The 24,495-nt window shown below is 41.3% G+C and overlaps 1 protein-coding gene across 4 annotated transcripts in view; it reads right to left on the bottom strand.

The window, feature by feature from the left end:
- The window catches only part of ptprz1a (protein tyrosine phosphatase receptor type Z1a), a 120,232-nt gene extending 96,134 nt beyond the window's left edge, over positions 1-24,098 (bottom strand). For 2 of the 4 annotated variants that reach the window (XM_084733587.1, XM_084733589.1), the window contains exon 1: positions 23,766-24,096. In XM_084733587.1, coding sequence (XP_084589713.1) covers positions 23,766-23,826 — 61 coding nt within the window. In that variant the 5' untranslated portion in view covers positions 23,827-24,096. Of the gene's footprint in view, positions 1-23,765 lie in introns of all 4 variants that reach the window. The other 2 variants (XM_084733586.1, XM_084733588.1) reach the window with 2 other exon arrangements.
- Between the last annotated feature and the right edge of the window lie 397 nt (positions 24,099-24,495).

Below are 24,495 nucleotides of genomic sequence, written 5' to 3'. Positions count from 1 at the left end.
GGTCCTCAGTCTGCAACTGAGTTGCATTGTGGGTAATGTAGGCATCAGGTGATGAGAAAGAAAAACTTGTGGAATAAAAATGATATCTCCAGTTCTGGTTTCACCAAATGTTTGTTGCTTTTGTGTGTTATTTAATGATATTTACTCCGTACTGACTTATACTTTGCTGACACAGCCTGTCATTTTATGAGTGAAAATCATAGAGGAAAAACAATTATCATGTGACGTAGAATAATTACAGAAAAAGTTTGTTTATGGAGGTTGGATGGGTGGCATGTAACTTGCATACACAGTTACGTTATGTAACGTATGAAATGCACATAATGCAAATAAACTAGCCTACATAACCAATTTCAAATAAGAATCGTTGAGACGTAAAGTAAAGCAAAGAAGAGTTGAGTGTCAAGACCAAAGCATCAGACAAAGAGATGAACCATTTGTAAAAAAAACAAAACAAAAAACAAAACAATAATCTATCAGCAAAAGGGACAAAACAAGATCTTGAATTAAAACAGAACAAATGCATGACTGCATACATGAAGAAACCTGGAGCTCGACGACCTGCAGAGTCTTACTCCAAAAAGTCTGAAACAGCTGCTGCAGCTCCTGTCCTCATCTGTCTGCAGCCAATCAGCATGCAGGAAATGTGGAGCTAATGTTCCAGAAAACAAGTGTCCGTCCCAGCAGCCACCAGCCAAAGTGCCTCCCTCCTGGTCCTGGATGCATTGCCATGGTAACGGATTCCATTTATTTTCCTTCACTGTGGTGCAGACAGCTGGAGATTCTGCAGCTCTGTAACTAACAGGTCCAAAGGTTGGGTCGGATGTTTGGGATGCTGATCATCACATGAGATGATGCATGCACGTGTTCTAGCTCCATTTGTAAATACACCTAACCTTATCTCTAACAGAAACAAACAGACCCACTAACCTTCATGCTCAATTACAAGAAAAGAGGGTAAAAAATTCACAACTTCAGTACCAATTATCAACAAATACTCTTCAAAGTTACTAGCGTGTTACTTTTTAAACTTAGAAGTTATGTCATGCAGTGTAAACAATAAAAATGACTAAATGCTGACAGTAATACAGTAGATCATCTGTAGTTTCAAGTCTCTCCAAGGTGATAAACATCTGCTCATTTATCGATATCCTAGTTTGAATTACAGTATTTCTTTTTGGTATAAAGTTGGAATACAGACCAAGCCAAATGTCACAGACACAGTTTTTCTCAATCACCAGCAAACTTGGTCACTGCAACAGCTTGGCAGAATCTCCCAAAAAGGTCCTCGTATCTAAACAACAGAATAGGTCATTTGACTCCCAAAATGGTTTATCTGGCTGTTCTCAAAGCATCATGACCGTTGGAGAGTTGTCACAACTTTGCTAGGTCTCAGCACCAAAACTAGTTGGTTATATTGCAGAAAAGCTTGTGGTTTCACACAGAACATGAACAACAGTCTCACAGGTAAAAGTCAGGGTGTGTTTGATCCATCCATCTACGCTGATCTCCTCCCTATGTGGAGTTTGTCGCTCTTCACTCTACATCACCTGACTTCCTCTATGGCCTTATTACAGCCACTAGAGACCACAGCTTAACAACAAATCTATGGGTCTGCTTGCACAGACAATCTATTTGGTTGTAAAACTTTGTCTAGTTTTTTTCACAGTAAAAGTCCAGCCTTACCATGCAATTATGTGACAATGTAAATGGGAAGGCTAGGCTTGGGCAGTACCCATTTTTTCATGCTTTCCTGATATTTTTTACTGGGGTACATGGTGTGATGGCGGTATTTGTGTAAAACCTTTGTAAAACAACTTGACTCGACTGTACTCCACTTAACTTAGGAGGAGCTGATGATCATAGTAATGCTATTCCTGCGGCTAAAAAACCAACACACACTTAGGAGCTCTGCATTGATCTTTAGAAACTGAAAAGTGTTTGATTTCTTAATAACCTAGGACTCTGCAATACCCCCAAGCTAAAAGAGGAACATGGATGTCTGAATCAAAGTTTAAAGCAATCCATCCAGTAGTTCTTCAAATATTTTTCAACATCAACCTCATGGTGGTGCCAGAGGCATGGACCATGACTGTCTCTAAAATTTCACTGTGGTTTGGTTCTGCAATTAAGTTTTTTTTTTTTTTTTTTTTTTTAACCCTCCAATTGTTTCCACCCAGTTTTAACAATGAAATTTGCAAGATTGTCCTCGGTCTCTACTGAGGGTCAATCCACCAACCGAAACTCCCATCTCTGCTGCAAGCATAGCTAAGAAACAGGTTCATCCTAAAGGGAGTAACAACCTGCACACTCTAATATTTCAGTCACTGAACATTTATTGGACAAGATTACTAAATACAATTTGACAACAGTGTCAAAAAGGATTAAAAAAAACCCTCAGCTTTAGAAACTCAGAAAATGATTTAAAACAGCTTTCAGAACATTTATCAGACAAATGTTCAGGTCCAGATTTCACAAAACCAACTCCAGACGACTGCAGATGTCGTCTCGACTTTCAGTCCCTTTGTTGTGTTTACACCAGTTCTCAGCGCTGACGCAGGCCGTCCCATCAACACCTATTCAACTTGTAAATGTCTGCTGGGCACCTGCCCGCTGTTCACCGTGTGCCAGCCTCTGCTGCTGCTGCATCAATCTCAAACAAACCCTGCAGCACAAACCTTCAAACTGCGTCTCTCTGTTCGTCTGCCCGGCCATCAGCGGCTCCAAACACTCAGAGAGCGACCGGGCTGTTTAAACAAAGAGCTCCCACTCACAGCGACTTGTTTACAGGAAGAGGAAGATTTAAAGGGAAATTGAGAAAGGTACGGCTCCAGCACCACGCTCTCAGGGACGTTTTATTTATTTTAAACCTTTGCTATTAGCTATGCCAGCCTCAGCTTTATGTCCAGGCAGTTACAGAGCAGAACATGAATAATCATTTCTTACATAAATAAAAAACATTTGGAAACACTAAATATCTGTCGCATGTTGGCATCAATCAAAGAACAAATCAGAGGTGTGTATGTTGAGAAGGTTGGTGGTCTTGGGCTCTTATAAATCACATACGCTCCCCTGAGTGTGCGGCATCGGCATCCAGGTGTCTACAGAAACTTTACAAGCATTCAGACTGGCTGAGTTTGATCCCATCAGCAGCCAATATGACCACAAAGAGCCTGATATTCTGAGGAAATATTAGCAGACAATGATCTGGGTTTTGTCATGTTTTACAAATAGAGAGGGGAAGTCCCTCCCCTTCCAGTGTCCCTCAATGGGACCTTATGACAGAAATATTGAAGAAGAATGCAAGAAATGTGAGAGATATGATGTTTGTCAACTTATATCACCACAAAAAGTTCCCCATTTTGAAAAAGTAATTCTAAAAGTAGTGGAGTACCATTTAGTTCTGTGTGAAACTGCTCAGTGAACTTGTCATCTCTTGTCTTGCACGATATACGCCACCGACATGGCGGTCACCGTGGCACATTTCACCTCATTGTGACAGAACAAGAGAAAAAGCATCAAAGGAGGTAAAAATCACTGTGAGTCTGGCGAGGCTGAGAGCTGCAGCTCTGTGAAAGGAGACTGTGACTCATGAGTCTCAGTTTGACCACTGACCTGGTGAACCAGCCCATCCACCAGTTTTGAGTGGAACCATTATAATGTACAATAAATAATAAAGGATGTGTGATTAATACATGAATAATATATATAATAATATAACAACAATGGGTCGGGAATCTCTTGGTTCTTCACGATTTGATTGGATTTTATTTCAGAAGGCCACAGTTTGATTATAAAATGATTATTGATGCATCTTGATGCGGGTCAGATTGGATCCATCTGATGATGGATAGAAAATAAAAAATGATGCACATGTTTGCATTACAGTTTGGTTCAGCCATAAGAAACGTACAGTCTGGTCTTACAAAATTGTTCTGGGTGATCAAAATGTCTAGAATTAGATTTTAATTTCTGATTATTGATTTTTCTGCATCGATTCATAATCTAAAACTCAATTATTTCCTCCAACTTGAAAACATAATGGCCTGCAGAATACAACACGCTCACTTTGGATCTTTCTTTACAATAAGAAAAAACCTTCTTTTTTTCCAGCTGGGAATTGAATCAATTAAGTTTTGGTTTAAAACAGTTGAAAATTAGGTGCACAAACCAGAACAGAACCACTTCCATGTATATAATGGAGACAATATCTCATGTGTTTAATCAGACGACATGAGAGTGTCATTAATCTCCTCATCTAACTCCCCACCAGAAAACAAATTTCCCAAAATGTCAAACTTTATCTTTAATCAGAGTTGCTGCAGGAGTACGGACAGCAGCTGGTCAGACCCTGCTGGCCAGTCTTTGTTGTCTTCTTCCCATTGAAGGAAACAGAACAGTTACGCAATCGCTCTGTTTGTGGACACAGACTCATTCATTCACAGTGTCTGGACGGCAGCTGAGTGTTGAACATGATAGCCCTCACAACGTCCAACTAAGTCTGTCTGTCAGTGTGTCAGGAGTCGGTGTGTGCAGACTGATTTTCTGACTGTGGCTCTCAGCTCCGAGTCCATTGGTTCCTACTGAAGAGACAAATGTGCAGTTTCATTTCTGGAAAAAAGGTCCAGGGATTTCTTAAAACAACTGATTGTTGTCATTTTTAGGTAATTTTACCCAAACCAGAAGAAACAATTGCTTTGTTTTGGACTATTTTCAGCTGTGAATTAATTCATATTTGGTGCTCTGGTGAGTATTTGGGACAAAGGGACGGTGTGTGTGGGACTGAGTCAAAATAAACTAAAGAGTGTGTGTTCTGAGGAACAGAGGAAGGAGATCTATAAGGCTGTGATACACACACCAGACTTTGATTTGAGCAAACCCAACTGGGTAAAACTATTTTTTATCCCTTTGTGACTCCTCTTTGTATATTATTTCTTATATAAAATCCTCTGTGTAGTGATGAAGAACACATCCAGGCAGCTAATAAGAACCAAGTGGACTTCTGGCTTCTATTATTCACAACCTGCAGGGCCTTTTTCATTGGTTCAGTCAGTGGGATGGATTCACCTGTGGCCAATCAACACTCTACTCCTGGCATGGGACTACTTTCCACAGATTAACGAGGATTGTCAGAGTCTGATCTTAAACGTGGACTCGTCAGACCACAGCACACTTTTCCACTTTGCGTCCGTCCATCACAGATGAGCTCGGGTCCAGAGAAGTCTGCAGTGTTTCTGGATGTTGTTGATATATGTCTTTCTCTTTGCATGGTAGAGTCTTAACTTGCATTTGTAGATGCAGAGACAAACTTTGTTTACTGACAACGGTTTTCCAAAGTGTTCCTGAGTCCATGTAGTATCTTTTATACACTGATGAGGGTTTTTAATGCAGTTTTTAATGCAGTGCTGCCTGAGGGGTCAAACGTCACAGACAGATATTTGCATTTTTGTGTTATTTGCATGCAAAGGCCCTTGAAATGCTAACCTGACACGCCAGATGGTTTGTTACAAAGAACCATCTGGGAAGTCATCCCTTGAAACTGTTTGGAAAGGGGCAGGCACTTTCAAGGGGGAAAAAAAACACTTGGCAGCTGACTGGATGACCGATCTGTCTATCATGTCTAACACTGGCTAGTTTCAACCAATCAGATCAGCACTTCTATGGACGCCTCTCACTGTCATCAAACACATAAAGCCACACCCATAGCTGCCAGTAGTCACTCTGAGGATGCTGATTGGCTCACACCACTCTTGGTTCAGACACGAACGGATAACTTGAAGCCTGACAAGATGGATTCTCTCCTGATCTTCACAAGGTAACTGAAACGATGCTATACAAATAAGATTTCAACATACTATCTGCAGGCAAATAAGCATGCCACCTTTATTATTCAGATCCAAAAAGAAAGCTGACCCAGGTCTGACAAGCCTGACAAGTCGGAGATGTCCTAAAAAGGCCACCATACAAAGGATAAACCTTTTGAATTTAGATGACAACATGACTCTTACCAGTCTAACATTTTTTACCCCTCTACTTGTAAAGATGTGATTTTCGTTTTATTCTCTGGTGTGTAATGAAAGTTGTTTAAATGAGTTTCTTCAGGTTACTCTCCTGAGTATCTGATCAGTAGTGAAGGAGCAGCGAGTTTCCTTCTTCACCCAGATTTCCTCCTCATGTATAAAGCATCTTTTCCAAAGAGCTGCTTTGGTTCCAGCAGACGTGTTTCTAATCGAATCGTACACACGGTGACGAAACAGTTTGTCAGAGGCCCAGAGGAAAGCTTCTCTAACAGAAAAACGACTTAATTAAACACTGGAGCTGAATGGACGACAGAGAGTGCCAGCGCTGTATCCCACAGGAAAGACAATGAGAGAGGAAGTGTGTGTGTGTGTGTGTGTGTGTGTGTGTGTGTGTGTGTAAGGCCTCTTACTAATATTCAAAACTTTTTACACACGGATTTACTCTTCAGCTGAGGCTGTAGATGTGGCTGATATTCTTAATTATGTCTGTAAGAACATGTGTCGAATTAGAAGATTATTTATTGAGGGGGTTTTGTGGAGCTAATGCTGCATTCAAGTCATGTAGGATTTCTAAGCTGCCAACTGGGGAAAACAGTCAGTAAACACTAAACAAATCCACAGATACTGGCAGCCCCAAGCTCAAATTCAAAAGTGAAGCCTATTTTAACAGCGATATAAATAACTTGGGGATAGAAAAAACTGGAGGATTTTACTAATGCAGTGTTTTAGTATTTTAGTCTTGATTCTGTCAAGCTAAGATTTTCATACTTTTTGCTTCTTGAAGGGTCTCCATTCTGATGACATCATACATAAAAAATATATAAAATCATAACATTAAAAGCATGAAAACCTGGAAAACATGGACTGGTTCTTTACATTCTCTTCCTTTTCAAAAAGTAAAATTTAAATCAAAATATAAATAAATTTTTAAAGAGATTTGAAAAGATTTAAATCCAGTAAAATGCCAATTGACAAGTTTTAAAAAAGAACTAAACTATTATAATATTTTGATAATTGACTAATCATTAAAGTCATTTTTCATGCAAAATGGCATAAAATGCTGTTTTCAGCCTAAAATGCAGAGATTATCATCGTTTCTTTCGTTTATTATCATATTAAACTGAACATCTTTGGGTTTTAGGCTGAACACTTTGATATTATAGATGTTTCAGCCATAGATTAAACATGAAAATTAACTTTAGTCATCGTAATTTGATAACTGCTTATAAATAAAACAATTTTTACAGAGCCAAGTAGAACTTGACTTTGGGCAAGTACATTTCTGACCAACTTGCCTGAATGGGCAAGTGAAGAAAAGCATTGAGGTTGAACCCTGAGATAAAACAAACATTTTCTGTAGATGTTAGTTTTTGATCCACAACAAAGGCCAAAATGTGGCCTCCAACAAACTAGCTAAGCCTTGTTTTAAGCCTAGTAGTTGTTGTTGAACTGCAGCCCCTACCAACAGTCAAAAGTTGCAATAAAACAGAGCAGTCAATATATATATATATTTTTTTTTTTACAGTGTTTCTTAACAATTGTGGATCACCAAAACCATGAAAAGTCCATGAGTATTCGGTCATAAATCTGCACAAAATGTATTATCTCCTTCAAGTTTAGAGGTAATTAAAACCAAAACTTTGCAAAAAGGCATAAATGCACCACCAAGCCCTACTGAATATCTTCACACAGTTTTAGAGGAAAGAGCCAGTGAGGACCAAGTTCAACAGTGATGCGTTTCCTGCAGTTGGTCTGCATCGTGTCCACGGTGTCTCTGTCTTTGTGTTTGAATCACATGTCCCACGTCACCACAGACAGACTGAAGCTTCACTCTGTGGCTGTGAATCTCTGTGAAGGACGACGACAGCCTGATGACTCACTGCCTCTGGACCTGCGGACGGACTGTGTTCTGTTCACGCTCCAGCAGGAGCTGCGCGTCGCTGCCCTCTTCCTTCCCAGCATGCTTTGCTCTCTGTGTGTGGCCTTCACTGAACTGAACACGCAGAGTTTCACACATCAGCAGCGGAGCAGGGAGACACCAACATGTCCCACCTGCCTCTCAAAGACTTCTGTGGACTCCACTGTCCATGTTAGTCCCTCAGACCACCCTGCTGACTCGACAGTGGCTTCAAAAACTCTAAATTGAAGCTGCTACTGTTGTCATGGTAACATCCACATCAATGTTTGAATGCTAGGGGTGTATTTTTTTACATGAGGAAGGAGACGTTGAGAAAATGAGGCAAAATACTGATAAAAAGCGAAAAACTGAGCTCCTCTCTGGCATGTTACGACCCAAAGAAGGGTTCAATGTTCATTTATGTCTCCCTCTGTCCAGACAACCCTTCACCTGTCCTCTCCGTCTCTCTCAGCAGGACGTCCCTCCTCCGCCTCCGAGCTCCAGATGATCTCAGCGCGACATCATCTGCAGGTCGCAGCAGGAGCAGCGGGTCGGCAGCCAAACACTAATTGCTTTTACACCTGCGTGAACCCACGGCGCCGCCTCGGCGTAACCGGCCGATCATCATCAGCACAATCAGCGGCTCATTAACAGGCAGACATTTTGAGACGGTGCCTTGGGGATGATGACTATTTTGAGGAATGACCTAATTGAAATTAGCAACGGGGGGCGGGACGCAGAGGAAATTATGGATTTTACACTTTGTCCTTCTTTAACCTTGACACACTTGTGCCGGGTTTTAGTAATGTAAACTAATGACGGCAGGCGTTTCCTCCTCATCATCATCTGACTATGAAACACATTTTGATCCATGTTTTCTTTCTTTAAGGGATTATTTTCTTTAACAGTCTGGCGTTGAATGTATTAAACATAAAATAAAAATCTCAGATGTCTGACTGCAGTAAAATCTAAGATACTTATGACATCTTTGCTTATTTTCATTTGTTGAATTTGATTTGATTTGAATGTGTTCATGATTTATTTCTGCTCTTTTTTCTGAATGACAAAGCAACTCCTTACTTTACCCAATATGCAACTCACAATTGTTTTCATTATTGAACAATTTGTCAATCATATTCTAGACAAATAAATTAGCTGTTTGGTTCGTGAAATGTCAGAAATTGGAGACGATGTTCTTTAGGATCACGAGGGATGTAAATCAGAAGTTTCATCAAGATATAATTATATTGATTCTTTAGATATAAACAATATTTGCTGATATCATTACGTTTGCCACAATATGATTTCATGTTGATTTAATCCAGAGCCCTGCAATCAGTATGAGATGCACATCGAACACAATCAGTAAAAGAAGAAGCTGCCAGCTCTCTCTTTCCTGATTCCTTTCTTGCAAATAACTGTAACAGGGTAAAGGTACAATATGCAGAAGAAGTGCAAAAGTGTCTTGTTTTGTCCACAACCCAAAGATATTCAGTTCACTGTCACAGAAAACTGAAGAAACCACAAAATATTCACATTTGAGAAGCTGAAATCAGAGAATTTAGTCATTTTTTCTTAGAAAATAGTTCAAAAATGACTCAGAACAGTTAATCAATTATCAAAACAGCTGAAAATTAATTAAATAGTTGACAAGCAATTGATTAGTCGACTGATCCCTGCAGCTCTGTTATCTAAATGAAATTAGGGGAAAAAACGTGTGAAATCTACTGAGGTGAACTGTGACTAAACTTTGTCCCTAAAAATATCTCCTCTAAATGAGCTCCTGGTGGTCCAGATGCAGCAGTTTGGTTGGTGGTTAGTGTCGACCTCCTGCTGTTCACCTCCACCACCAGCTGCCTCCCATCGCACCACCAGCATCCCCCAGTTAACCCACCGTGGGCTACTGTACCAGTTCACCAGCCAGTAACACGAGGAGACGTATAAACATCCATCTGCTGCATGTACACAGTGACTTACAGCAGCCATACAGCTGAAGAGGAGTCATTTTATAATGTGGGCTGAACAAAGACGACCAGCTGACCGACAACATGCATGAACGTTCAGTGTCTGCATGACAGGAAAGAGTCGAATCTATTCATCCAGAAAACATCATGGAGAGACAAAGAAAAGACACTTAGATAATCACATTCATTCTGAAACAAGTAGCTGATAAATGATTTGTTGAGTGACACGAAAATTAACTGTTTTAGTCTATTTTTGTAGCAAAAACACCCAAAATTCTGTGGTTCCAGCGTCTCCAGTGTGATGATTTGCTGCTTATTATCATTGTGAACTGAACTTTGAGTGTTCGACTGTTTGTCAGACAAAACACGACATCTTAAACACGTCACTTTGAATTTTTGAAAATTACAAAGAGCATTTTTCACCCTTCATTGCTGTTAAATTTGCAGGTGACATTCATATTTCCTAAAGGATGAATTATAATGATTTTAGTGACCTCTGCACCTATTTTTTAAAAGAGGTTTGAACTTCTGTAACACTGTCAACTCACAATTAGTGCTGCAAGTATTAATCAATTCAATAATTAATCCATTATTAAATTAATCACCAACTATTTTGATAATCACTTAATGTTTTGAGTAATTTTTTTAAGAAAAACAGTCACAATTCTCTGATTTCAGCTTCTTAAATATGAATATTTTCTGGTTTCTTTACTCCTCTCTGACAGTAAACTGAATATCTTTGTTTTGTGGACAAAACAAGACATTTGAGGACGTCATGTTGGACTTTGGGAAACACTGATCAACATTCAACATTTTCTGACATTTTAAAACAAAGACTACTGATCAATTAATCGAGAAAATAATCAACTGTTTCATCAACTACAAAAATAATCATTAGTTGCAGCACTACTGCAACAATTACTTCTCAAATTTTGGCTCAAATGCTCATGAAGACACCAAAGTTGGAGGAAAGACTTCCTCAGAGACCATCCAAGGAGCACATGAATGCAACATTAGCAGAAAGACTGTAAGAACCCAGAGAAAGTGTTGTTTAATCTAAAACCTTTATATTGTGGCTGTGATGACAAGTGCATCCTCTAGAGATCACAACTGCAGCTTTAGACTGCATTCAAAATTAAAGTACAACAAATTCATAAATGTATACGGCAGAAAAAGATTCGTTTTTTGACAGAGACCTGCAGGTTGAACAGCACATCTGGCAGTTATTAGCTGTGGTTTCATCCCAAATCAGTTTCAGCTGCATTCAGTGACAACGTGAAAACTTCCTATCTGCTTCCACTTAGATTTAACTGCTGCAATCGTCCGCTGCTTCACAGACTAACAGGATTAACCTTTCACAGCTTGACATGCCTCCACCTGCAGACGAGCCTCAGGGGGTGAAGTGCAGAAATTTTATGTCCCAAATCTTTCCTGTCATTCTACAACAGCTCAGGTGTGTCAACACGACCTGAGGCCTGTCTGTGAGGAGCAGAACCAGTCTGACCAGGAGGAGGACGGATTTGTCCTCTGGAGGAAAACATCTGTTCAGAGCTGCACGAGTCTGAAACTGCAGGTCAAAGTGACCGCTGACCTCTGCAGGCGTTTACCTTCAGAAATGACACACCTGAATATAAAGCTTTAGATCAACATGAAGCCCTGAAACTGCTCCAAAATTAGATTATTTTCTGTTGCAATCTTTTCTGGGCACCATAAAGACCATGTGTGTTTTATTTAGCAAACATTTACAGATATATTGGATATTTTTTCCCAGTGTCTTTACTTGACTACATGTTCTCGACAAGACAATTTATTTTCTATCTGGCAACCAGTTTTAGCGTGTACAGCTATAATTTGGACTTAAAGGGATCACTCATATTATTCATATTATATATTTTAGGCACCTAAAAAGTCAGTGTAAATGACCAATATATTTAGAATATTTTCCCCGATTCACCTTGCCATCAGACGGGAAACCACGGTTATATAAGACAAATATCGCTCTCTCCAAAGCAACCAAACTCCATTGGCAAAGACAGTAATTTTACAGGAGTTGCTGATCTACTGTTGATTGGTCTCTTACAGCAGTCTACGGTCGGTTATTTCTCGGTTACAGTCTGTTGCTTTGAAGGATTAACCACTGCTATGGATACAGCCCTGATCATAGACTCTAGGGCAGTGATAAAATCATTTTAAAATCAATATTTTATGTCAAATTATTGATTTTCTTAAGAAAGCAGCTGTATAATAAGTGGGATAATAAACAGTGAGCAGGTCATTATTGCAAAATAAACCCCTTCTTGGTGATTCAAGATTCCTGTCCTGCAAACCCTGTCAGGGTTTATTTTATAATAACAACCTGCTCACTGTACATTATCCCTCATACTCATCTCACCTCATTCAACCCCACATTAAATAATCCAAACTAATCCTTTAACATTGTTTTATTCTGAGTGTTGTCAGAGGTTCAGACTGAAACATTCACTGAGCTTGAGTCCAGCTGACAGTGTGAGTCAAACCAGAGCCAAAGTGCATCTTTTCACAAAGTGAATTAAAGTCAGTAGATTCTATCAACAGCCACTTTATTATACCAGCTGGTTGGAGTCCACAGTGTTTACTGCAGCAGCAATTTGCTGCCTTTTTCCCGTCAGTCCTCTGCCTTTGGGGTTTATCGGCACATTTACTGCTTGGTTCAATCTCAACGTTTCTACAAGCAAGAGACACCAGTTTTCACCAAACAAGGTCTGATACCCCCCCGTACCACTGCACACTGTCTGCCCAACACTAAACAGATAGGCTGCATTCAACAGTCAACAATAAGGTGTTATAGTAATCAGCCATATATTTGTGCAAGACAATCAGGAAATAACCCTTTATGTCTCTGATTCACCTACTTTCTCACTATCAGCGCTCCCTCACCTCATTCAGTCTCTATCTCGCAGGACCACAGCTGCTCTCTCTCTCTCTCTCTCTCTCTCTCAAACAAATGGACCAGAACCAAATGGGAGCTTCATGTTATCCTTATTTTGCAGCATAAAGTGCAGTCAGACACAGACATCACAGCTGGATACACAAAATAAACCAAGCAAGGAAACAACCCCCGAAAAAAATGCATTTGAAAAAATGCTGAGTAAATTCACTGAACTGAAAGTGAATGTTTTATATTGTTAATTTAACCATTTAATTTTCAAAAACCCAAATGATGGCAAATCAAGTTCACAAGCTACTGTGAATTATTTTTGATTATATCAGGGCTTCTAAAACTCAAGGATTCAAGTATATCCAAAGAAGAAAACTAAATTATCAAAGATTACAGGTCAGCCAAGCTTTGTTTAGTTTATTTCAAAACTTAAGAGTTTGATTCAAAACTAAAAATCTAGGGAAGGTGACTTCTTTATCATTATTGTTTTCTGAACTTTTTTTTGTTTTATACAATGTACTTTTAAACATTATCAGAGATGTAGATATGAACAGGCTTTTGGATATGAGCAAATATCACAATAACTTTCTCAAGAAAAAGATAAAATGAATGAAAGAGGCAGGGTGTGTGTGCCGTTGGAAAAACAGGAAAATATTCTATTTTCACACAAAGAAGCACCCATAATAAGAGTATGCATGACTTCATGTGAATGGGGATATAAGAAGAATATTCATTATCATTATCCATATACACAGCTTAGTAGGAATACTGTCTTTGTTGCACAATCTCTACAGGTTGTGTAAATATCCAACTGTTAAACTCTGTGTTTTTTGTTTGTTTTTATGCCCAAAGTGGCCAGAAAATCCACTAAATCTGTGTGGAATTCACTTGTAAGTCCAGTCTTTCACATCACTGCAAAAAACCAACATATCTGAGTCTCGTCTCTGCTCCTTTTTCTTCTTCTCTTACTTCTTTGGAGCCCTGACACGGTGCTGTACAGCTCGACCCCCTGCTACTGTTAGCTTGTAATGTCGCTGATCGAGGAATTTAAGCTCATTCTCCTGCTGCACTCAATGGAGGCTGATCTGGATAAGAGGATCAGACTAATGTCTGAAATGTAAATGTAAATGTTCTGTAAATACTTGAAAAGCCTTGTTGAAGCCCATCGAAGCCTTTTGTGCAGGCCAACATCTGCCTAAAGCGTCTCCACATTCACCTGCTTAGATCCCCTCCACCAGCCGGTGAATGGGGCGAAGAAAAGGAGTGAATCGCCCCTTTTACTGAAGAGGACTTTGACCGACCCGCGTCCTCCACGCAGGCCTTTTATCGCTGGCCTTTTTCTGCGTCACTTTTTTGGGGGTTTTGCATTCAGCAGTTTGAGAGATGAGGGCCATCGAACATCCAGGATCGAAGGGGGACCACACACTTGCAGGCAGCTGAGGAGTGGAGAAAACAGGGAGAAAAGTGGAGGACAAATCAAATGGCTCTCCACCAGCTACTCCACGGGGGCTCCACTTGTTCTCCCCTCTGCAATGGGACCCGGTGTGAGCGGCCCCCCTTTCAGAGGCGCCGTGGGCCACCCGGATCTGCCCCGTCATCCATTACAGCGTCCAGAGCGGCGGTGGGCACCAAGAAGGAGAAGGAGGAGGTGGAGGAGGAAGGGGGGAGGGTGACAGTGGTGGCAGAACACCAGGCGGACACCAGCAGAGACAAGATGGTTGGCTATCCAAAAAACCCCTCATCCCTCACCCGCCCAGAAACGAGAGGGGAGACAAATGAGGAGGAGGAGGAGGATTAAAAAACGTTAAGGGGGACGAGGAGGAGGAGGAGGAGGAGGAGGAGGTGGAGGGGGGGCAGACAGTAGAAGGATGAAGGCATGAGGCTCTAAAAGGGGAGAAATGTGGGACAACAGGGTGACGGAGGATGTGCAGCAGCACAGAGAGGTGGTGAAAGGAGGAGAGAAAATGAGAGATTAAGAGCTGAGGAAAGAAAAAGGAAAAAAGGAGCCGGACAGAAAAAATGTTAAAGAAGATTGAAGAGTAAGAAACAAAAAAAAAGAAAGGAGAGATCTCGCCCCGAGGAAAAGCACTGCAAAAAACTCCCATTCTCAACAACCTTAACAACTAAAACTCTTGTTTTCCTCAATTTACAATCACATTTTGTTGATCCAAATAGTGTCAAAATTCAGAGAACTTTATTTTAAATGAGTTTTAAAAGTTACCAGATATGTCTGAACATGCTGAGTTCAGGGGGAAATGAGTATTAACTGATGCAAAAGACATCCAGAATATTTACATATGATTGACTGATGCAGCCATAAAAACACACGAGCCTGAGGTTTCACACAGTTTGGGAAGTATTTGCTTTGTCTGAGCTTAAATAAATCCAAGGGAGAATGTAAGAGGGAAATAAAGTTGGACAGAAAAAACAACGCAGTTAACACGTTCACACCTGCTGTGGTGTAGACCTGCTAATACCAGGTGTGAACATGTTTTATACCTGCTTAAAGAAGTAAAAGTTCTGCATTTTAAACTTGCAGAAGTTATGGACTAATTATAAACCCACTGCACCTGTGTTACCGGCTAAGACTTCCCCTTTAAAGAAGGTGGGTTTGTGGGTAATCAACATGACAACATGACAAAGGTTAGAGGGGTTTGCTGTAGAAAGTGAGCTAGCTAGTTAGCCAAAGACAATTATAACATCCTAAAACCAGAGGTCTGTACATACTCACTGGAGCTGGAAGCTGCACGTAGAGCAACAAATGTGATCAGATGATTGATTTTGTTTTAGCTTGTGATTTTTTTTTTCCACCACAGCAGAATTAGTCTTAGCCGCTAACTGGCTAGAACAGCTTTTCACAGACCATCTCTGCTTTAGACAGAGAGCACAGGAAGACGCTGCAGTAACGTCACACAAACAGGGACTTTAAATTTATTTTCTGTGGCAGCAAACACAACACACAGTAACTGTTATACTGCGATCTGAGCTGATCTACAACCTTTGTGGCTGACTGAAGTAAAGTAACTGTCCCTCAGCAGCGACCGGTGGAAACACTGAAAACTACATGACAATACGGTCATCTGTCACATCACACATTAATTCATACTCTAATATAACAAATACAATTGATATATCGCCTAGACCTACTGTTTAATCCATGTTTCCACCCCAAATCTTTACTCCGGCCACTAGAGGCCGCCACCTAACATATAGGAGTTATAATAAGTAGGGTTCTGCATTATAATTTTCATTTTTATGGAAAAAAAAAAGAACAAAAAATCGTGATTATATGACATTAGTTGGGGTTTGTACCAAATAAACAGGTATTTCTTTGATCTGGAGAACAAGATTTTTAGGCCAGGGCATCTCTGCAGCACCACAGGACTTCATTATAATGCTGTTCTCTCACACATTTTTCCTTTTTCAAAAAAAAAAACGCGATTTGTTTCTGGCTCTGCAATTTGGATATTGCACTTGGCCATATTGCGATTCTGATAATATTGCGATTAATTGTGCAGCCCAGGCAATAACCAGCTTACACAGAGGAGGGTGAGGGTGGCGGAAAATTGTTAATATATCAATTTTGATTGGCACTCCTCTTAAAGGATGCACATTTTTAATCTGTCAAAATTAGCTCAAACTAAAAATCCTTAGGACTCTCTCTCTCTCTCTCTCTCTCACACACACACACACACACACACACACACACACACAGAGAAACACACACGAGTAACACCACATGAGCAACCACAGCTACACTTTCAACGATTGATGATGGACTAGAATGAGACCAAACGAATTGTTAGGACGGGTGCTTTTTTACAGTGTGTGAGGGGAAGGAGGCCTGAGAACAGTGATGGGGGACACAAAGTAAGATGGAGGGTGGAGGGGTGGTAATGAGGCTGGGGGGTGTTAACGAAGACTAATGAAGGCAGGAGTGCTGCTTAACCTGCACTCCATCGCTCTGTGAGGCCTCCAACCTCGAGGTGTGTGTGTGTGTGTGTGTGTGTGTGTGTGTGTGTGTGTGTGCACCCCCCCATCCTAACACACTGCGCTCCCACACTTCTGCTCCAGCTTCACAGTGTGACAGCGTCCTCGCCTCCTCACCGCCGCCGCCACTGGGACAAATCGCAGTGCCATCATGCGTCACGCTTAAATGCCCCCCCCCCTTCCCCTGAAACCACCCCTCACCCTCTTCTTTTCTCTGTTGCTCTGCACCCACCCCTCACTCCCTGCTAACCCCCTCCTCAATCTGCCCCCTTACACCTCCCGTCTTTCTGTAGTTGCCCCCTTTCCTACTGTTACAAAACAAATCTCCCCTCTGACAGCATAATTCACCGGGCTGGGCCAGAGGAGGCGGCGCAGGACGGACGGGCCTCCTCAGCTGACCTCCGCCGAGGACCCGGCTGGTTGTTTCCCCACGTAACCCCGGCCTCCATTCAGCCGAGGGCCCGTGGAAAGAAAAAGAGGGGCGACTCAGGAGGATTCAAACCGGTGGCCCCTGTGTATGCCTGAGTGAATGCCGTTGAGCCTAATACCCACTAATCTGGTCATCAAATACCCCCGCTGCCACGACTGGAAATCTGCTGCTGCTTTTTTTTTTTTTCCAGTGGGGCAGCGAGGGACGTCTGCCCAGCTGAAGCTGCTTTGGACAGAGACGGAGAGATGAAACAGAATAAAGAAAAGTGACAGAAAGAGAGAGAAGATGGTGAGAGACAGGAGGCCTGAATGTAAAGGAGAGGAAGAAGAGGAGGTCATCTGAGGTGACCGCAGTCTCGTTTGCATCTTTCCTCAAATGACCTTTTACACAGTTTGTAATTCTCAAACTCAAGTTTAACTGGATCCAAAGACTGTACTGAAATGTTGAGGAAAACAGCCTCATGTCTCTTTGTGTTTGTTTCCTTCCTCCTGTCTGTAGTCGGTGTGTTAGAGTTTGGCCCACGCGTCCTCATCAGATATTTTAGAGGTCGATACCAATACCAGCAAAATTACACAATTCTCAACACACAGTTCGATACGATGGTAAAAACTAAAACAAGCAAGAAAAATGCAATATGGCCAAGAGCAAGGACAAATGTGTGAGAAAACAGCATTATAATGAGGTACTGTAGTGCTGTACAGATGTTCTGACCTAAAAATCTTCTTCTCCAGATGTGAGATGTTTGTTTGGTTCAGACCTCAATAAATATCACGTAATTTTAATAGTCTTCTTTAGAGCGAACATGAAAATTATAATACAAAACTCATCATTCCCACTAATCACATTGCATCTTGCAACTCGCAATTTCAGTCAGAATAGTCACAATATGACCATTTTACCAAATTGTGCAGCTCTACTGCATGATGTCATTCTTCTCATTCTCGCCTGATATATGACTTCAGCTGCTCAACAGTCCTGTTTGGTCTCGGTTGTTGTATTTTGTGCTTCATAAAGCACCACACATTTTCAGTGAGAGACAGGTCTGGACTGCAGGCAGGTCAGTCTAGTACCTGAACTCTTTTACTATGAAGACACGCTGTTGGGACACGTCCACAATGTGTCTTGACATCGTCTCGTTGAAATAAGCAGGAACGTCGCTGAAAAAGACGTTTCCAAAGTGTTCCTGAGCCCATTTAGTGTCCTTTATGCAATGATGTGGGTTTTTAATGTAGTTTTTAATGCAGTGCTGCCTGAGGGGTCAAAGGTCACAGACACTCAGTGTTGGTTTTCAGTCTTACCCCTTACATGCAGAAATGTAAGAGAGACTGGATTCTCTGAATCTTTTGACAGTGTTATACATCATAGATGGTGAAATACCCAAATTCCTGCAGTTTTGTGTTAAGAAACGTTCTTAAACTACCGGATTATTGCTCACACCTCGTTCATGCTCGTGAACAACTGAGTCTTTTGAGGATGCCGCTGTCACACCCAGCCATGATCCTGTCACCAATTCACCTGTTCACCTGTGGAATGTTCCAGACAGGTGTTTTTGATCATTCCACAACTTTCTCAGTCTTTTGCTGATCTTGTCCCAGTGTTTTTTAACATGTTGCAGGCATGCAAATTCAGAATGAGTGCATGAAAAGTTCTTCTCCATAAAATATGATCCAACCTCACTCAAATCACTTATAAAGTTGTGCTTTTGTACCGTGAGGGCAAGACAAGAGTTAATGATGCACTGGCAATGACTGAGGGCTGAGAATGGATTCTACAGTATGTATTGATGTCATCACTGAAAAAAACTGCATACAGGACACTGCTGGGCTGGTCCCATTTGGGGTAGAATAAATTACATGATACTGGATCAGTGCATAGACTTGCACATTTATTTTGTCATCTTTAGCAAGGGAACATGTGGCTACTTAACATCTTAGAAGCAACAGTTAACCGGCACTGTACATAAAAAATATTAATAATTTAACAAACCTGTATTTCTGGTGCCAACTACTGAGGTTGGTAACGTTTAATCATTTAGTGAAGTAACTGCATATCTCAAATTTCTACACAGGAGCAACACAATCCCAGACACCAGCAAGGTTCACAGAACAGAACGAGCTTCCATGTACAAACAAAGCTAATGCTAACGCAGCTCACACTGCAGTATGAATGTCCACGAAAAGCAACAGGAAAAAACACTTACTGACATCTGACCTACTACTCTTGTTATTTAGTTGGCTTCAAATGAGGCTTAAGGGTAACACAGTTTCTCTAAACCGTCCCTCAGTATCACAACATTGGACCAACATCACCGGCATTTCAGGCTGAATCAGAGGCATTTCAGATACTGGGATCAGGACAATCCCAGTATGGACTGGAGGCGACTAATGACACTTTTAATGTATCACAAAAACAGATCACAAAAATCACAGTTAGCAATCTATCACAGTTTGAGCAAAAAAGGAAACATGCAAGATTAGATTTATGTTATTTTTACAGTATACTTCAACTACTATACTGTGTAATTATACACAGTATAGGACACTGCTACACTCTGTAGTCTGACTCAATGTCCCAATCTCTGATTGGTTAGAAGTCATAAGTAAAAGCTGGACTGGGCGATATGGTTGATAAGTTTCATAACAGTCGATATCAATAATTATTGATCATGCAGGTTGTAACATGTTGTGGGGTCGATCTGTACAGACCACAGACCAACAGCGATCCGTTCCACCCCTACTTTTAAAATGCATGTGGTCATGTGAGGATTGTTTTTGGACAGACACACTTGAAAAACGTGACTCTATCCTTTAGAAATGACAGACAATAAATATTATTAGTCATCTTTAGCTGGTCTCTAGGTTGGCATGCTCGATGCCTGTGGTGGCGGGCATCACATCTACAGCCGCCCCCTGCATGTGTTTGACTGACAGACTGTCTGACTGTGACGGCCATCTGTCAGCAGACTCCCTGTTAGACAACAAGGGGCCCGCAGACTCTGGGGGACTCCACGACTGGCACTGCCCATTCACAAATATCTTTTGGGAGGACAGATGGTGCTGAGTTTTCTCCTCATGTGTCTTTTCTTCCACCATCAGCCATTCCTGCGCTGCCTCCTCAGCGAGCTGGCACCTCCTTTGTGCCCCGACGTTTCATCAAAGCTTCATTTAAAAACAGCCCAAATGAAAAGGGAGGAGGCGTGAGGGAGCCCGGGGGCTTTCTGCAGGTACCGAACCATCCAGCACAGACCCAGGCTCACTGGCCCGGGCACAAAAGGTTTCACATCTCTTCAGCTAAAAACTGGCTCCGACCAGCTTCTCCCCCTAATCTTTGTTTCACGTCTCACCCCCCGAAAGGATTCAACCAAGCAGATCAGTGTCCTCTCTGGCACGCTGCGATGGTACCGTACGGCTGGGAGGGCAAACCAGAGGATAAGGAGCTGGAAAACCCTTCCAGTGTTCAGGCTTATGGTGACAAATCCTGATTCATCTCCACTGACTTCTTAAACCTCTTCAACCCTGGAGGACGCGCTGGTGGGTCCATTATTACAAATACTTGTTGTGTGGCCAGAAACTTACCAAACCCAACGTCAGTGAGAGGCTGAGCTTGGGATAATGTGTATAATATACAAGACAGCTAGAATATTTCTCATTTTGATTAAATAAGCAACTGTATTAAAAATAGCATCCTGGGTTTGAGTATCTCCCTCAGTGCAGCATCATGCAGCTTCACTGAAGTGCTGGATCAAGCTGATACGGGATATAGTGAACCTGTGATACTTTTATACACTGAAGGTAAAAGGAAATGTCTGTAAATTAACTAAACTAGCAACAGTGCACTGACTGCGTTCTACTGAGTCTTGCAACACAGGACAATTTGAGCTCGCTCTGTCTATCAATCATCTGGGGATTTCTAAGTGCAAGGTAGGTGCACACAGTACAGCCACTTACTAGCACCTTACAGTGTTTCATGGACACACCACACCTGCCTGTGGGAGTCGCCACATTAGCAACATGCTAACACCAACCTTAACAGGAAAAATAAACAACAAACCAACATAAAAGTCAAGTACAGCCAACAACGATATCAATCCAGCTTTAACAGTCAGCAGTTGGCGTTCATTGATGAAGTGATCCATCAGCAGGCATCCAAAATCAACTTTATATACACTCAGTTCTTCTGTCCTCTGAGGTCTGAGGCTGATGTAACCAGCTGTGCAGGTACTCTGAGGTAGCGCCAGTAAAACATGGAGCCAAGTAAATGTTCAGAAAATAACCTAAAACTCAAAAATAAAACACATGAGGTCAGACTATGTCTCTGCAGCCCAAAGATAATAGATTAATCACATCATGAAAGTAAAGACCAGTGAGTGTCTGACCAACCAGTTTGGTTGGACAAGAGCATATCAAGCAACCAATGGACCAACCAACCAGAAGGTTTCAGCCTTACAGCTTCTAAACCAACATGAACAAGAAGAAATGTAAATTTAAAAAATTTACAATTCCATCACAAACGACCAAACACCACCAGCTGGTGATCAAAAGCTCCAGAACAGTTAACAAATGGATGAAATAATAAAATATTCTATAACATCTCAGCTCCTGATCTGTTGTCAAATTCTAACATATTTAACATTTGCTCTGTTTTAGCTCAGTTTTTGGTCTCCACCAACTCCTGAGGGAAATGTCTCACTCTTTGGCTGCTAAATGCTCCACTTTGCTCACCATTTAGTCTCTAACTGTGTCTGTCTGCTGTTTGCTGCTGAACAGGTGGAGTACAGAGGATTTTTACAGCTTTTTTTTTCAAAACAGCTACAGCTAAAGGTGACACTACAAGAGCAATGAGAATCAACTAAAACATAAAGTTGCACTTGGACAGTTTAATAAAGAGCTGAAACTCACTATAAAGCTCTGTAAAGCTGAGGGAGCTGCAGACTCAGGTGATAATTCTCTGCAGATGTATAAAAAATATTGATTACGGACACTTAAATATAATTTGTTTAATTAAATGTCCTGTATCAGGGTTTACAAGCCTTCATATCTGCTCTACTCTTTGGTCCAGTAATGGAGATGTGACCCAGTTTCCCCCCTGATGTCAACATCTGACTCTGAGAAACACATGCATGTAATAAGAAAACACAGAAGGCACATAAGCTGCAGAAGTCAGTACAATCATAATTTCACCTGCAGGCTTGATTACAGACAGATTTGCTGCTTATTCAGTTGTCAGTGACCTTTCATTTGAGGACACCATGTGGGTTTTCCTTCTATACTAATACAAGTTCAGCCAGTGAGCTGCTAAGGCAGGTAAAAATGATGTGAAAATGATGGTGCAAGATAATCTTTTCCTTCCAGTATTGTAAATCAGGACCAAAATGATCACAATTAGATTTTTTTTTCCCCAAATCGTTCAGGCCTTTTTCTTGGTACTCATTTAAATATGTCAACAGCAAAACTGAAGGTATACATCAAATGCTTGCTTATCATCAGGCTTATCTAATCATTCTTGGACCAAATACTTTCTGATTTAAGTTATGATTTCAGACTGTATCTTTTTTCAGTCAAAGTTCTTGTATCACTGCAGTTTTTCCAGAAAACACAGTTATATTCCTGAAAGTATAAGATATCTAAGCAAAGCAAACATGATCCAGTGACAAACACATGGTGTCTGCTGCTGTACATCAAAAAAGAGGGTTTACTGATTCTGAAAACTGGGCATAAAGCTGTAACCCTGCAGGCTGTTTCTCACTATGCTCTTTTTTAAAACCTTCATTTTGCAAACAGTCACCTCCATCCAAACAGACACTCAAACTTCTGCAACAGACACTGAAACTGATAGTTCCATCCCTTTTAACAGAGACAGAAATATCAGAGCCTTTTCACTTACAGTCACATTAACTTCACCTCCTGCACAGTTCAATATAATACTTCAGGATGGGAAATAAAACATGAGTTTATAGTTTTTGCAGTGATAGTGTATGTTTCTGAGAAGCATTACAGGATTACTGCTGTTGTTGTTGCCAGATATGGAGCCTCTGACACCCTCAATAAGCCACCGTGTCCAAACTTCTCTTTTCATGCTTGACAGCTCCGGTTTGGAGCTGATATGTGACGCCCTGCGCCTCTCAAACGTTTTAATCTGCGACCCCACAGACCCAGAGAGGAGCGGTGATCACCGCCAGAAAGCACCACAGATATCTCGAGTCACATGAGAAAATCTGGTTGGTTTTTAAAAAGCAGTTGGCGTTTTGGACTCGTTCCCTCGGACGTGTCCAAAGACGCACAACGCGTTACGCACCGCAGGTTCAATTCTGAGAATAAAACGAAGCAAGGGTAGCCCAATTCTAACAAAAATACGAAAACACAGACTGCATGAAGACTTCTGCGGGTTGTTTAGGACCACAGCTCACTTCCCAGATCACCTGAAGCTGCTGCGCAATCACCGACAAGTTCGCGCAGCAAGTTGAAAACCACAAACAAACAAAAATCTAAACATATTTAAGGGTTTCTGCGTCGTCAGAGGACAAAACATGAATGATAGCATGTCCTACCTTGTGGACAGATCAGGATGAAGTGTACAGCCAGGAGCAGCCAGCAGCCTGTAGTCTCCATGTTGGGGGGGTAAAAAAAAAGCTCGCAGATGCGGTAAATAAACAAATCAAACTGAATTGTGGGCAGCAGGTCCCGGTCGGCCCGCAGCCCTCACAGCTCCATGCTGCTCCGTTCCGCTCCGCTCCGCTCTGCTCCTGCCTGCCGGTCGGTCGGTCGGTCGGTCGGTTGTGGTCTTGCTGCTGTGTATGTGCAGTACAGATCCCGCCGGTTCCCGGTGCGCAGCTCCGTCCTCCGCTCCGTCCTCTCTCCTCCACACCGACTGACTGAGTGACGGGGAGCCGCCAGACTGACGCTGTGCGCCGCCCACAGCCCGCAGACACACCGGCCTCACTCCCCCAAAAACCACATCCGATACTGCTGTGATTAACATATTTATTTATTTACTTTCTTTTATTTTTATTTATTTATGTCTATTGTTTGTAGGCAGGGCTGACAGGTATGGAGGACCACAACTGCCAAAAATAAAAAACTAAAAAAAAAACTAAAAAGTAATAATTGTTTATTCTAAAATGTATTTATGTTTTTAATTTTTTTTTCGCTATTTTTTTCCCTTGAATATTTATTTTGCATTTTACATTTCCTAATATATTTTGATTCAGAAGCAATATTAAAATTCTGAAAAGTTTAAGGGAGAAAGAAGGAGATACATTCAGGAGGAGAAGAAAGACA

This window comes from Lutjanus erythropterus, chromosome 13 (genome assembly GCF_056507025.1).
Source record: "Lutjanus erythropterus isolate fLutEry1 chromosome 13, fLutEry1.hap2, whole genome shotgun sequence".
In the NCBI taxonomy this organism is placed as follows: Eukaryota; Metazoa; Chordata; class Actinopteri; order Lutjaniformes; family Lutjanidae; genus Lutjanus; species Lutjanus erythropterus.
This window is presented reverse-complemented; position numbering and strand designations above follow the sequence as displayed.